This window comes from Callorhinchus milii, unplaced genomic scaffold (genome assembly GCF_018977255.1).
Source record: "Callorhinchus milii isolate IMCB2004 unplaced genomic scaffold, IMCB_Cmil_1.0 Scaffold20, whole genome shotgun sequence".
Lineage (NCBI taxonomy): Eukaryota > Metazoa > Chordata > Chondrichthyes > Chimaeriformes > Callorhinchidae > Callorhinchus > Callorhinchus milii.
The window spans coordinates 2,403,258-2,417,752 of NW_024704761.1; the positions used below are offsets into that span (position 1 = coordinate 2,403,258).

General features: G+C 37.4%; 1 protein-coding gene across 3 annotated transcripts in view; it reads right to left on the reverse strand.

Moving 5' to 3' along the window:
- Positions 1-1,166: 1,166 nt before the first annotated feature.
- The window catches only part of tex2 (testis expressed 2), a 35,309-nt gene continuing 21,980 nt past the window's right edge, over positions 1,167-14,495 (reverse strand). For 2 of the 3 annotated variants that reach the window (XM_007888745.2, XM_007888746.2), the window contains 10 exons: positions 13,903-14,103; positions 12,141-12,483; positions 11,005-11,252; positions 10,190-10,336; positions 9,413-9,512; positions 7,306-7,438; positions 3,979-4,104; positions 3,462-3,671; positions 2,921-3,041; positions 1,167-2,167 (listed from right to left, as the gene is read on the reverse strand). In XM_007888745.2, coding sequence (XP_007886936.2) covers positions 2,042-2,167; positions 2,921-3,041; positions 3,462-3,671; positions 3,979-4,104; positions 7,306-7,438; positions 9,413-9,512; positions 10,190-10,336; positions 11,005-11,252; positions 12,141-12,483; positions 13,903-14,103 — 1,755 coding nt within the window. In that variant the 3' untranslated portion in view covers positions 1,167-2,041. The remainder of the gene's footprint in view (positions 2,168-2,920; positions 3,042-3,461; positions 3,672-3,978; positions 4,105-7,305; positions 7,439-9,412; positions 9,513-10,189; positions 10,337-11,004; positions 11,253-12,140; positions 12,484-13,902; positions 14,104-14,495) is intronic. The other variant, XM_007888747.2, reaches the window with a different exon arrangement.

Sequence of the window (14,495 nt, forward strand, 5' to 3'; positions counted from 1 at the left end):
AAATATAAGAAAGCAACAGTGTAGGTAAGACTGGAATGCAGTCAAATGTGTGTTATTCTAGCCCTGACATAAGGTCAAAACAAATACAATATTGTACCTACAGGCCTAAATTAAAATGTAGAAAATTAAAAATTCAACTTATACACATCTTAAAATATATTACTTATTTTAATTTAACATTTTGCAAATATTCATCTTTCCTTCAGCAAACTGCTCTTGAAAGATGACTTGCTGGAATTATAAATTCTTCACACTAGAGCCCTTAATTAGGCATCTACGATTCATGTAGTGATTAGCATCAATTTACACTTAGGTTGAATGCGATGGGTTGGGGCAACAAGGAATGCCGGGGAAATGGACCTAAGGCACAGAAATCATAATATGATTGCATAAAACAAATAACACAATGGAATTGAAGCACAATGAACACTTCTGCAGACCCTTATGTAGAACAAATAATAAAATAAATGTCTAGGGAAGGTAAACCCACATTTTAGGCAACCCTTTCCCCCACCTCCCCAGATAGAAACTCATTAAATCAGTCTGATATTACGTTTACTTCCACAACAGCTTTCATCTTTTCCTGTTAGTTCAATAGATCTTTATGCATCTAACTAGCCTTTACTTTGAAGTGTTGACCAATTTGGAATGGAAAGCCACAGCAGTATGTGGAGGGTCTTTGTCACCAGAAGAGGCTAACTTCATGGTTTGGCCACTCTTGTGTTTATGATCGGTAGGTCTTTAAATAGCTGATTTGGCGAAAGCTTTGATTGGCTTTCCACTTCACATTTACAACTTCCACACAAGGTGGTATTAAGTAACAACGTGTAAGTAAATATGTAGCTTGTGAAAGATGGCTGCAATTCCTTACATGTTGGCACAAAAGGTGGGATATTACTTAAACCATTGTATATTTCAATATTCTGCTTACCTTTACAACTGCTTTTTAGGTAAGGAGACCTACCTCTGGTTTGAGTTGTTTTAAGGCTTTCTCCCATGCCCTAATGATTCAGTGAGAATACATACTCCTTCCTATTCTGTACCAGTCACTCTAAGCTTTTATAAAGCAGTGTTATTGATCACATTTGCAGACCAAGTTTGTACAGAATTATATGATTCAAATCTAATGACATCCTTAATGACTCATCGAGGTACGAGGGCAAATCTATTGAAAAATAGAATGCATTTTAATTTGTGTCCTTCAAAACAGTTCTCATGCGTTCCCGCCCCACCGCCCCCAACCACCTCAAAGTGAATTTTCCCAAGACTCATCTGCTAATTGTAAGCTAGCGGGAGTTGCAGGGTTTTTCATGCAAGTAAATTGTTACCAAATTGGCCAGGAGTCATGTAGTTATTAAACTGGGACCTGAATAAGTTTTCAAAATTTTAAGGATGTTTAGCTGTACAAAATTATTTCCCACAGTTTATAAAATTGACCTGGGGAAAATATTTGAGTTGCTAGCAGAGGTATACAGTGCTTACCAGACAGCATGAACAGAGGAGCAATAGAACAAGTGACTTCAGCGAAACAGGCTGCAGTTGCAAACACAATTTTGAATGACAAATAACTACGAAACATATATCGCAAGGGCAGCTTGTATAGAATTAGCAATTCTAGGTCATGTCAATGGTGTTTTATACTGTAATTGATATGTACTTCAAACCTACAGGCAAATCATGCATTTCTTTACACCTTCATCAAGGTCTTTTCAAGCAACCATACCATCATTTAGGTTTCTGTAAATCTCACCAGGCCAACAAGGGCCCACTTTAACCAAAGCATTTCAGGTCAAACAAGTCATTTACAAGTACAGTTACATATGATCTATATATAGATGTTTGGGCTTTTTTTNCTTGGAATGGATGACAATATTATCAATTAACAATACATTTTGTGAAAGAGATTCAGCAAACTGCACATACAACAAACAGTATTCTCGAAAAGTATAGTGGCACAAATGGTTCCAAAGACAGATGACGGCACAGTTTAAAAGCACATGAATGGCAACTTCATTATACTGTAAACATAAACGGTCATACATCACAGTCGATCAGCTAGTTCTGTTGGGGACTCCCTTGCAGGCCACACTGAGGGTGACCGTGGGTCCATGGCTGAATGCATTATCGGAAGATACACATCATCCATATTTGGCATAACAAAGATTTTCTGAAAAAACGGTTAAGAAAATGTATTAGGATCTGTTTATGGATACCAACAAGTACATGTACAGGGTGACCAAAAAGTCGAGATACCATTTCAATGTCTAATAAGTCTAACAAGAAATTATATATATTTTTTCAGATAATAGGGTAGTTATCAAGACTTTTTCGTCACCCTGTGTAATGCCCTCATAGTTTGAAAATAAAACACCCTTTTCAAATGTTCCACTTGAGTCTCAACATTAATTATTTGGTTACACTAAGTTCACATGATGTTTCGTTTACATTGCAAACAACATAAGAAATATCAATGGATTTCAAACGTTTAATGCTTTTTTTAAAAAAAAGTTTTTCCAAATATTTCTGATGCTTTCTTTTGCAAATAAATTATTCCCAAACAGTCAGATTGTTACTGACCGACCAGTGTACTCAAATAGGCTATTGGCATTCAGTCAAACTCCCCGGTATACATAAGTCAAGGAGAATAAAGCAGAAAAGGTGGATATAGGCACCAAATCAACCAACGAGACCAAATCAAAGTAAAGACGGCTCACCCTCCCCAATTACTGAGGTAAAAATATCAATGCTGTAAAATTCTGTTTAACAAAGATCTTTTGTAGGAGAGGAATATAAAGCTCTTCAATGGACAATAAGGCACTTTGACAAGTACTTAGTCATTAATAATGAGAAAAACGAGGGGGATTATTCTTAAAGTGTGGATTTATACAATATTATCTTGTAAGCTAAAGAACCCCTTTACCTGGAACTCTTGTTCAAGTTTCTTCTCAATCCAGTCAGTTACATGTGCTATAGTCACTTCACGCTCACCCAGTTTGGGACGAGCTTTAAGCTCAATGTGGGGTGGTCTTCGGAAGCCGTACCTTCAACAAGGATTAGAAATATTAGCAAACAGGTGCAGTAATCAATTTTCACAATCTGATAAGACAACGTTTTCAGGATTCACACAAACACTTCAAAATGGCAGCAACTAAACATTTTAGCACAAACTTTATCCACACTTCAGCTTGTGAAACATTTGCTTTGCGTACGCGAGTATCTCAAAGTTAAGGGTCAGGAAGTTTAGTCCTCACACAAAACATTGCAACTAGACATTGGATTTCAGGCAGATTTGTTGTCCACCCACCCCTGGTTCACACCACTTATAAAGATGTACAAAATAAACTTAAGACTTTGTAATCAGATATATTCGAAGGCTAACAAAGTGTTCCGACCAGCAATTTCAGTGTTACTTGAGAGCCCAAGCATTGTACAGTAACTAGCAGAATTGGACCTGTTCTTACCATATTCTGTCAGTAGGTGGTGGTGGAACATTCACCGCGAGAGTTCCTTTGCACTCTTGAACTTCCACAGTAAGTAAAAGTGGTGTATTTGAGACCTCTTCAATCTTCTTCTTAATAAATTCAGTCTCTGTAGCTTTCTGAAAATACTTTGACTTTGTAATTTTATCCACAAATCTCATTATCTTGCTGGTTCGATGTCCTCCCACATATCTGCATACATGAACAAGTTTTTTTTTACATGGAAAAGTTTTACCTTTCTGACAATTTTGTGGTTATTGCTGTCGTCGTATTTGAAATTAATTCTAGCAGGTCGTTTACAGTTTTATTTTCATGGCAACATTTTAGTATGTATTCCATTAAATAGAAATGGGAACCACCTCACTGCCACGTTTCTGAAACCAGTGTCAAGGTGAGCGTATGAGACATTAAAGACCGACGTTTTCTGCATATTATTCAATCTGCATTTCCATCAAGAATTTTATCTTATAATAGCGGTGGCAAACTGCAGTAACCTTACCCTTCTGCCATTGCTGCAAGTGCTTTGTCCCCACTCATCAGATCCTGTGCATCTTCTTCATCTGAGGATCCAGCACTGGAGGACTCCTCGTCACTGTCAGCCAGACAGTAGGCTTTGGGTCTACTCCTACATCAGGAGCAGCAGAGAGAGAAATAGGTTATCAAACAAGCTTCCTATTCCAAATCTAACATTTCATATAAATACAGCCATTCAGGTCATGCAAAGGAAACACCCATCCAATTCAAATATTAGGTCAGCAGATCACAATGTTTTGTTCTGATTTCAATTTTATTTACAGCCCTAAAAGGATTAAAGAAAAAGCTGCACAATTGCTATTACTTATTACTTCACACTGAATCCAGTTATTATTAAATATATTGAGACTAAGATCTCTGGTATTGCATTATTCCCTCTAGTTCTCAAGACATTAATTTTTAATAAAGGTGGTGTATATTGCACGTGATCTACTCACAAGAATTGAGTTGTTGCCTTGTGAAAAGATGATGTATAATATATGGCACCCTTTGTGGGTTAGATTAATTGTACCTGCATTGAGGCCACTGACACACACCTACATGCAACAGCTAAGAGGAATAAAACAACGTGCAGATCCACAAATCCATCTGAGGAGGTTCAGTTGCTTAGCTACCAATCAACATAGTTTACCTGCAAGTCTACTACTTAACTGGAAACCAAAGCAGAGTCCCACTGGAGGTCGGGTCAGTCAGTGCACACATGTGAAAAAAATACATGCTTACAAAATGCCAATTAAAGGGGCACCATCACCAGAACAAAATTAATGGCATAATTGCAGAATTTAATGGCGCATTTGGTCAATTCACTTTACAATATATTCTATGAAGCACATCAAGACATCTCAAAGGCATAATATGGCGCTATATCAAATGCAAGGATTATTATTATTATTATGTGCAAGCAACATCCTCCAATGCCAATTATGCAACTAAGGTTTAGTTTTTTTTGTTACCATGGAGCCCCTTTAATGAATCATCACATAGTTTGACAGAATTCCCATGCGCAGGCAAGAACAAAGCAAGAAGGTAATATTTTCCCTTTGGCTCTAATCTTTAGTATCTAAATGAAATGTATGTAATGCTGACAGAACAGACATTCCCATTGGCTACAGAAGATTACGATTACCACTCACCAGAATCACACAAATCCACAGATGATTCCGATCAAACACATTATAAATGGAGGAATGAAAAAAAACGTATAAACACAAGTTAGTGAAAACGGACCATCTTTTATTTGAAACATACCGCAAGTGGGCAGAGGGCTACTAGATTGGACTGAAGCACATACTTTAAATTGATTAATGTTAACACAAAGCAAGCTTTACATATCACACATCTTTGAAATCACTGTGGAAGGTTCCATATACATTGACTAATCTGGCTAAAACACAAATTTAAACATATTTTATAGCAGAAACCTTTTTTAAAGTTAGCAAAGGAATACAAAATTGGGTGTAATTTAACATGCTCAAATCAATTTAAATTAAGCCCCAAGACATAGCATCTTATGTAAAATGTTTAGTCTTTGAACAAACATCAGGAAGAAAGATAAGATCCGTCTGCTGCAAGGGGTCTGTGCAGTGCCCAAAGACATTTATACTTTTATAGAAACAGGTTTATATGTCGGTTTCTAACACATGCCTCAGGGAATAACAATGGGGGTGAACAAGAGCAGAAGTGATTCACCTCCAACACAATGGCTTTGACTCACATGTGTTCCCATTGCTTTCAACAGAACAAGGTGCTAATGTGATCTGACACCATGATCAATTACTCAAAGCAGTTAAATTCACCAACTTGATCCCTGCCAAACCAATTAAATCTGAACAGACTAATGCAAGGGATGCATGATAATGAATCAAACAAAAATAGATCTGGGACTCGGACGGAATGCGCAAGAATCACTCTATTCCCACAAACTGTGATTTCCCCTCAGTCGTAATCAAAGATCATTCAAATTTCTATTTCAACCCACTGATGGCATTTCAGGCATAATCCAATTTTGCACAGATACTAAACTTCAAACACATTAACACAACTGCACTGAACAAAGCTGGACACAACGTCGGGGAGAATGTAACCTTTGTTATAGCTACGCGAGGAGTCGGGAAGGAGAGAGAGGTATTGATAAACTAGAAAACTCAGGGACAGAGCCTCAAGGTTTTTCCCCCCACTAAGAAGGAAACAGTCCCTTTGGTTAAAAAAAGTCTTCCTAAAAGCAGATGAGAGCAAAAGTAATGGGACAAGTTACAACTGTTAGGAAGCAACAAGGTGATGGTAGTGGTGGGGGAGTGAGGAAAGGATAGTAACAAAGCTGCAATGACAACATCTTCCAGGTACATAGGTGATCCTACCCATGGTAAAAGGAGCATACTTAAGAAAAAAAATTATTTAGGAAAAAGAGCTCATATTCATATGAATCCCTTTCCAATATTCAGCGTTGCTTACTATAAAAGATATGCTAAAAACCCATCAGAGTACTAGTCCATGATTTGAGTATATCTTTTGTTTCAAGCAAGAATGGTAGTGCAGCTCCATTGCGGTGCCATTTTCTAAGTGACTGAACTGACATGGGGTAGAGGGCACTGTGCACTCTCAAAAATCAATTAAAATTAGTGGTGCTTCTTGCATTGCTTTGGCTGATGTGGAAATGATAGATCTTGCTGCGAATGCAATCTTGCAGAATTATAATGAAGTTCAGTCTAATGGTGTAGACTGAACACCAGGTAAATGCGAGCTAGAATTATTCAATTCAAAATCTAAAACTACACTGCTTTTCAATTTATTTCAGAATTAGTCATTAAAACTGATGCTAGTTGAATCAGATTATCAGATCAGCACTCCACGTACATAGTTAATGGGCAGAGGGTCAATACCACTGAAATTTTAGATGTCACTAACTTTTTTAAAAAATGTCAAGAGTTTCGAATAGCAGGTCAACATGCGTGGAAAACAAAATCTTCTTCGGAGAGGGCGGGAGAAGAGTTGGGAAGTGGTATCTTTCCAAGTAAAAGGTTCAAGTTATTCAGCAACTTAAGTGCTTGTTGACATTATATTTTAAAGTTTAGTATCCAGAAATGACTTTTAAAAAATAAAATTAGGGAGTAAACCAAAAGACCGTTTGTTTGAGATTTTAGCTTGATCAATCATTCTGCCTGTCAATTCATAAATTCGTTTTACTTTGGTTTGTAAAAAGCATTGATGTGCAAAAAGAAAGTGTTAAATTACACATTTGCTACACAAGTGTTAAAAGAGCTGCGGTTAGGGCAATTGTGAAAAAAAACCTTACCCTTCTTTGCCAACGTCGCCCACTTTATATCCCTCACCCAATGGCTCCTTTCCTAGTCTGGTCAGGTTCATTTTAGTTTCCAGGGTCATTAGAAACGACCCATTGTAGGAAATCTCCAGATCAATCCATAAACCTGTAGAAAACAAACCATTTGAACAATCAAAGAATTCTCAATCCTGTGTGCAATTGAGTTCTAACATCTCTAGTGAGCTCAGCACCAACGAAATGTAATTATTTAGATAAATGAAATTGCAAGTATTTATTGCACAGGAAGATTAAAAATTCAAAATATTTTTCCAAATGTTAACAATCAAATACATGTCAGGGACTAGAAATTAAAAAGAAACCAGTGAGTGTTGGAAGTATGAGTGGCTCGAGGGTTTCGGTCTTTGCCAGAATTCTGCCGCAATCAAACCAGTTATTGCAAAACTACTTTGAATTTCTACATCCATCTTCCTGGTCAATTGAGAAAAAAAACTAAGCTGAAGATGGTGATCATCCTTGTGCCGTTTGTTGTTCCAGAGTTAAAGGTTAAGCAGCTGCAATGAAAAAAAATGAGCTTTGGCAATGAGTGCCTGGAGACTATTTCACAACATTGGAAACATTGCCAATTACTTGTGGACTTAAAGCTGAAAATCTTGGCAAAGTTATCCGATGCAGTGAAAAACTGAATTGTTGTCAAGGTGGCAGGAGGAACTCAGAAGACATAAAAATAAATTTCGGGCTCCATCTCGGTTTATATTTTTGTACCATCTACTGATGAGCCATGGAGCACCTTTGATGGACAGTTAAGTGAAGGAAAGGGAAGTTTTGCATTTAAATTTAGGAAGGTTGGTGTAATAGTTCTGAGCATGTTAAATGTATGAACTGGTTATGAATTTATTCTAACACAAGTGAAGCTGTAACATCTCAACAATTGATGTGTGCCTCCTACAGATAATCAAGCAGTGCAAAAACAACCAATTGCTCTTTGATGTTGAAATGAAGGTCTCAAGTTGCAACATATCAGTATTCTGCAAAGGCAGGCAGAGAAAGATCATCTGAGCTTTGGATAAGCAGCTGTGAAATCTCATTTAGAGCGAATGTTTCTCTGGAAGCTAACCTACTCCAACATTTAGCACAGCTATGTCAAATGTTACAGACAAAAATATAACACTGCACATAAATCTTCCTTAAATACTTCAAACACTAATATAGTACAGATTTCATAGCTGCAGAAAATATTTCTGCATCGCAATTTAGTCAATTAACTTTCAGTCACCCTTGCAATTGGAATATTTTTCATTTCCACGGTTGCTATGCATAATTGTGCAGAAATATCACTTGGTAATTTCAATGATTTTTCCACTTTACAAATTCAAAATGAACATTAATGCAAACATTACTGAAACCCCCAAGGTACCAATTGCGTGCTATTCAATCACGTTTATTCTTGGAATATTTTCTTTTGAAAAGATCAAATTTAAGGTAAATGGTTTCTGTCTTCCTTTTAAATCCCTCCGAGACACATTATTTCCAAGCTGAGAATACAGGCAAGTGACCCACTTCCAGGCATCAATAAATGTCACTCTTCAAATGGATGAAAAAAANTGTAAAAGGATTTGCACTTCTCACTCAATGCTTCAAAATACCATCATGACCATTCAATACTTGTACATCAAACAGAATGAGCAGACTCTGAAAGTAAAACATGTCTGATAAGTTGACTAAGATTCATGTCCTTTGAAATGTACTCTAAACAAACCAGTTAAGACTCGTGATTTCTAAAGTTTGGACTTTCAGCAGAAGGTATCAGAGAATGTCTCAGCGTACTGAGATACTAAACAAGAAACAGTTCAGCACAACACGTAGTTATGTAATTGTTTTCAGACGAGGTGCAAGATGCAGTTAACATTTTGTCTCTTCACGAAGACTACTGCCTACAAGACAGAGGGAAAAGTCAATTCTGATGATGAAGCTCATCATTAGTATTGTGGAAACACTTTGATTAATCTTACAGGTTTCTGGATTTACATCAGTGCAGTATCTTAGCTTACCTTTGAGTCTGAAATCTTTGATAACATCAAAAAGCCCACGAACACCACAGATGAATTTTAATTGTGCTTACCTTGGTGATTAACTGAAGGTTTTGAAGCTTGACAGATTCTGGGCACAGCAACTCCCATATCGAGTTCCGTCAAAGTCAGCTCATTCATAAAATATGGCAGCTGAAATGGAATAAATATTTGTATTAAGCAGAATATGAAAACATCATCAAGACTCATTTTTTCTCCACTTGCTCTTCCACCCACAGTTAGAAATAAATGATTGAAATCTCTCCTGAATAATCTTTTCTTCCCTCTTTATCCAAAATGAAAGGAACCGAAAGCAAATGTAATACCTCTAGGAATTCTGGGCCACAAAATATAAATAAGCATTCACCCACCAAATTTCCTTTTGTAAAAGATCTTCAATTTTCCTGCTGCAATCTACAAAAAGCAATCCTTGGTGCTTCGAAATGGAAACGCGCCTCATTCTTTTTAATCTTGGTAAATTTATCAAGGGTGCCATAGGATGTGACAAATCTGTATACACTTCACTTCATTGTAAGTGCACAAATACCCACATCCAACCCAGAACACTGGTCACGAAGAAGAATTAGCATATTCCCACTACAATTTCAAAGTGCTGGCTTTTATTGGTAATGAATTGAAGTTCTTGGCTGATTTAACTCAATGAAAAACCTAAAACTCTACTGACCTCCACTATTCCCTGACATACCACGCTTTTACTGGGCTTAAACAAAATTCAGCTAAATGTTGGTATAGTGGAATGTTCTCATGCAATCTGTAAATTAATTTGTTACATAGATAACAGAAAAAAGTTATTAACACAGAGTAAATACCCTAATCTTGCTGAGTTTCATCTGGATCTTTCGAGACACCAAGTTAGACCAATACTTCTCGCCTAGAAAGTCCCAGAATATCCTCCCAAGCAGTGCATTGACCCAAGCCACTTGCTGGTCTGTGTCATCCTTCTGACCTATTGACAACTGATTTAGAAAAAAATGGGCGATCAGTATTCATAAATATAGCAACCATGGAACAGTGAAATAGTAGGGATAAAGCAAATGACAACTACAGATTTAATAATTTTAGTTTTTCTAAAGTAATCTTTGTAATATTTCACTGTATCAAATTTCCACTTTACAAGTAGATTGCTAGGATATCTTTGGGGCTAAACTACTCTAAAGTGACATGCCTGGCAATGCAAGCCTTGGTTCTTGCCAACTTCTGCCTACTTTTCTGAATTAGGTAAGAAGGGTTCGTTCCTCTGAGGAGAGTGTGCGCGCTCCTTTGCAGACAAATGGGTTATTTCTATGTGTGGGTGGCATAATTAAGTGGAACTTTGTCTGGTTTCAATGTTCTTAAGCACAGTAATGGCATGTGTTAAAACACCCAGCTGACCAAAAAGAGTCTGGAAGTAGAAGTTCAGATCCCTACTGTAACTGTTCTTTATACCTGTTACAACTGCTTGCAGGGCTATGGGGAGAGCGTGGGGGAGTGGGATTGAATTGGATAGCTCTTTTCAAAGAGCTGGCACAGACACGATGGGCCGAATGGCCTCCTTCTTTGCTGTATAATTCTATGATTCACCTGGCCACTGTGATTGGGTTGGGAAAGCAAAGACATAAAGTAAAACCAATTGATTTTCACTTACCTTTTTACAACTAGTGGGACTACTTTCTGCACTTTGGACAGGACTTAAGATAGGGCTGCAGCTTTCTTGAGGAATATATTTTGCCATGTACACATTATAGTCCAGAAGCATTTTCTGGCGGACTGCAGCTGTTAGATCTTTCGGTTTAGATTGTGTCACGATTTCTTCAACACTTCCCTTGCTGCTGTTGCGGCTGTGGGTGAGTTTTCCTGACTGACTGTTGTTCCTACTGTGTGATGGGATGAATCCTGAAGTCCCCATTGTAAATGAAAACATAACCAATTAGGTACCAAAGCAGCGTTGCTTATTCTGAAATACTATTCACACACTTTATACCTAATCTCAAGACCAAGACAAACTATGCAAAGAGGAACCCATTAGGTAAATCCCTGAACTAAAGCAAAACATACCCAGTGTGAAACCCCTGCACTTCAGAGCTCAAAATTGTGAATTTTCAGGTTTTTGGGGGGAACAAAATTGCACTATTCCTCTTTTACCATTGAATCATTTAATGAGTTGAACTCACTGGAAGCTCAGCCAAGCGGAGATTTAAGCCGTCACATTAATGGAACAAATGCAATGACAGCAGTGGAGCAACACCAGTAAAAATGAAGTGAAATGGTAAGCCTTGAAAAGCTTGTAATTACAACATTAAAGTCAGAATTTGAGTTTGCCTTTGATAATTTAACTTGACAATAGGTCATGTACTTTACTTATAAGTTGAACATATAATAATCCTTGCTTTTGACCTCGTGTCTTATCATGGGGTCAGGAAGTCGCAAAGCACTTCACAGTCTTAATTAAACAAGTGCAATCCTGAGCTAGATTCCTGGAATAGGGTAGATACTTAATTAGTACAATACAGCATAATCTGTCAAATTTTTAAAATCTGTAAAATTTACATCAGTATTTATTCCACTAAGAGACCAAATTTAAGAAACAACTTACAATTAACCAAACTGATTGATGCCCGTTACACTGTTAAAGCTTACCTTGCAAAGCATTTATATTCAGTCAACACTGTTTTAATGTCCAAGATAGTGTTTCAATGAAATGCCCTACGTTTCCACCTTCCTGTTAAAAAACCTCAGTAGTTCAAGTTGCAAAGGAATGATGGATAGAAAACATAGGGTTACCTGTTATGCCTCCCCCTAGACTGATTAGTCGTTTAACATCAGTTTTTCCCTTTGAAACTAGAAGGAATCTCCTGAACCATTCCTCTTTTTCTCTGCCAGTCCTTCCAAAAAGATATAGAACTTGATCCTTCAGAGAAGTTGGCTTCACAACATCTTGTGAAGGGACCACTTTTCTTTCCTCAAGCGCAACTTCTGCTTTCTCCAGAGGGGGCTTTTCTTCTGCATTTTCTTTCTCTGTCTGGGTCTTTGATATAAAGTCATCCTGTCTGGCAAGTTCAATGCAAATTGGATATTTCTTATTCCATACTCTCTTTCTGGCCAGACTCTTTGGAACTAAATGTACCTGGAAAAATTAATGCCAAAAAGGAGAAGAGAAACCTTAAAACATTATAGTTTAATTTTCAGGATTTATAATATGTGGATTTCTATTGTAACAGATACATTATTTGCACAATGGTTATAAGAGGATGAAAATCTAAAAGTCAAGTATTACACAAGTACAGTAGAACACTCTCACAAAGCTACATACAGTTGGACTCTATAACATTCCAAGCCACCTTATAACAGGGCACAATCAAGAGTATTTATTCACTAAAAAATAACCCTAAGAACACCAAAATATAGGCACAGCATGTGGAATTCTACCTATGGGACCATATTGCATTAACAATCCACTGTGAAGAAACAAGTCAGCCATGTCACGAACATTCAAACAATTACCCAATGATCTGGTTGGAAGACAGATTAAACCGGGGGAGTAGCAAAAATAAGTAGCTTCAGTCAAGCTCATTTTTCTTCCCATGCCCCAAATATCACTTGTCAAATCAAGAATTTGACAAGAATAGAAGAAAGCACTGATAGAGGGAAGAGCTTAGGCCTTTCCTATTTATCTTCCTCACAACCTTTAAAATGAGTAGAATGGCAGCACTAACGAGATTCTCTGTATTTTAGAGCAGTGATGGATCCACCTTGAGTGGTAATGGGGAAGGATAGATTGATTTAGCTAGAAATTATATTTTGATAATGACCATAGGGGAAAAACACAGACTGTAATTTATGAGTCCAGCTCTACTTTCAGAAGTGTAAATCAAAATAAACCTTGGGCCAGCAGCAATGTTGGCACACAAATACAGTAGCGTGGGCAAGGCACTCTTTGTGTCACTAGAATGGAAAGGAGGCACATCTGGTAGGAATGGGTAAACATGAAAGAGTCAAAGGTGCTGATTGCCCTCAGTTTCCCAACTAATTTAATCTCAAACTCCACCTCCTTCAGTAGAAACTAATCCAGATCACACAGAGGGTGAGGCCTAAATACTCAATATAGACCGAAATCTTTGGCAATCTCGCCAAAGTACACTCACAGATGTTAGCAGACAGCTCTTGAAAGGCAAGGGCATTGGAGATGAAAGGGACTATTGGGGGCACAGGGCGGTGGGCCACCAATATACACTGCACTATGACGATTTCTACCAGCAATTACCTCAGGTAATGGAATACCTATATTGACTGTAACACAAAGAAGGCACCCAGCATAGGGCAGAAACGTGCCCATGCAAAGAGAAGAACCAAGAAAGTAGTCCTCATCTTACTCCCGTGCATCTCCAGGTAATCCGGTTCAAGTCAGCTGTCCAGGTTATGGTGACCCCAGACCCAAAGGAATATGCATAACTATACAATTTTTGGGGGTTATACTCTTACAAATGTGCATATTTAGCATTAACAGCATATTTAAATAGCTTAAGACCAGACGTTTGGTACCTACCTTACTGTCAGATAGGTCATAAATCTTCTGACTTATATACATGACTTCTGGCTTAGCCTCGTTAAAAGAAGCCCTTCGGGAAATATTCTTATTAGGTTTTGAAAGCCTTAGTACACTCCCCTCAAGACGAATGAAGACAGAATGCGTGAGTGTAGCATGGTAAGTTTCAGGATCATAATTGCAAATTTCATTCATCCAGCCCTGCACGGGGTTGGGGGGAGAAGAAAAGTAGAATAAAAAAAATTGTACGAACAATAACCTTTCAAAGTATGTTTACATTTAACAACAAGTTGAAATGGTTATCTATTAAAACTGTGAGTAAATTAATATTCAGATATTACTGTAAAATACTACGTCAAAATACTGCAGATAGTTTTTAAAGCTTTCATCTCTCCCTCAAGCAGTTTTTAAGTGGATAACAATACTCAAAGCACTGGACATTCATGACATTTACTCTGTGCTTTTTAATTATCAATAATTGAGGAACATTTTAATTGTGTGTGAAAGAGTATTGTTGAAGCACGAGCAGCTGCAGACATTAATGGGATCTCACAACAACAGTTCTCGTGCTTTATAACATCATCTGAACCCAT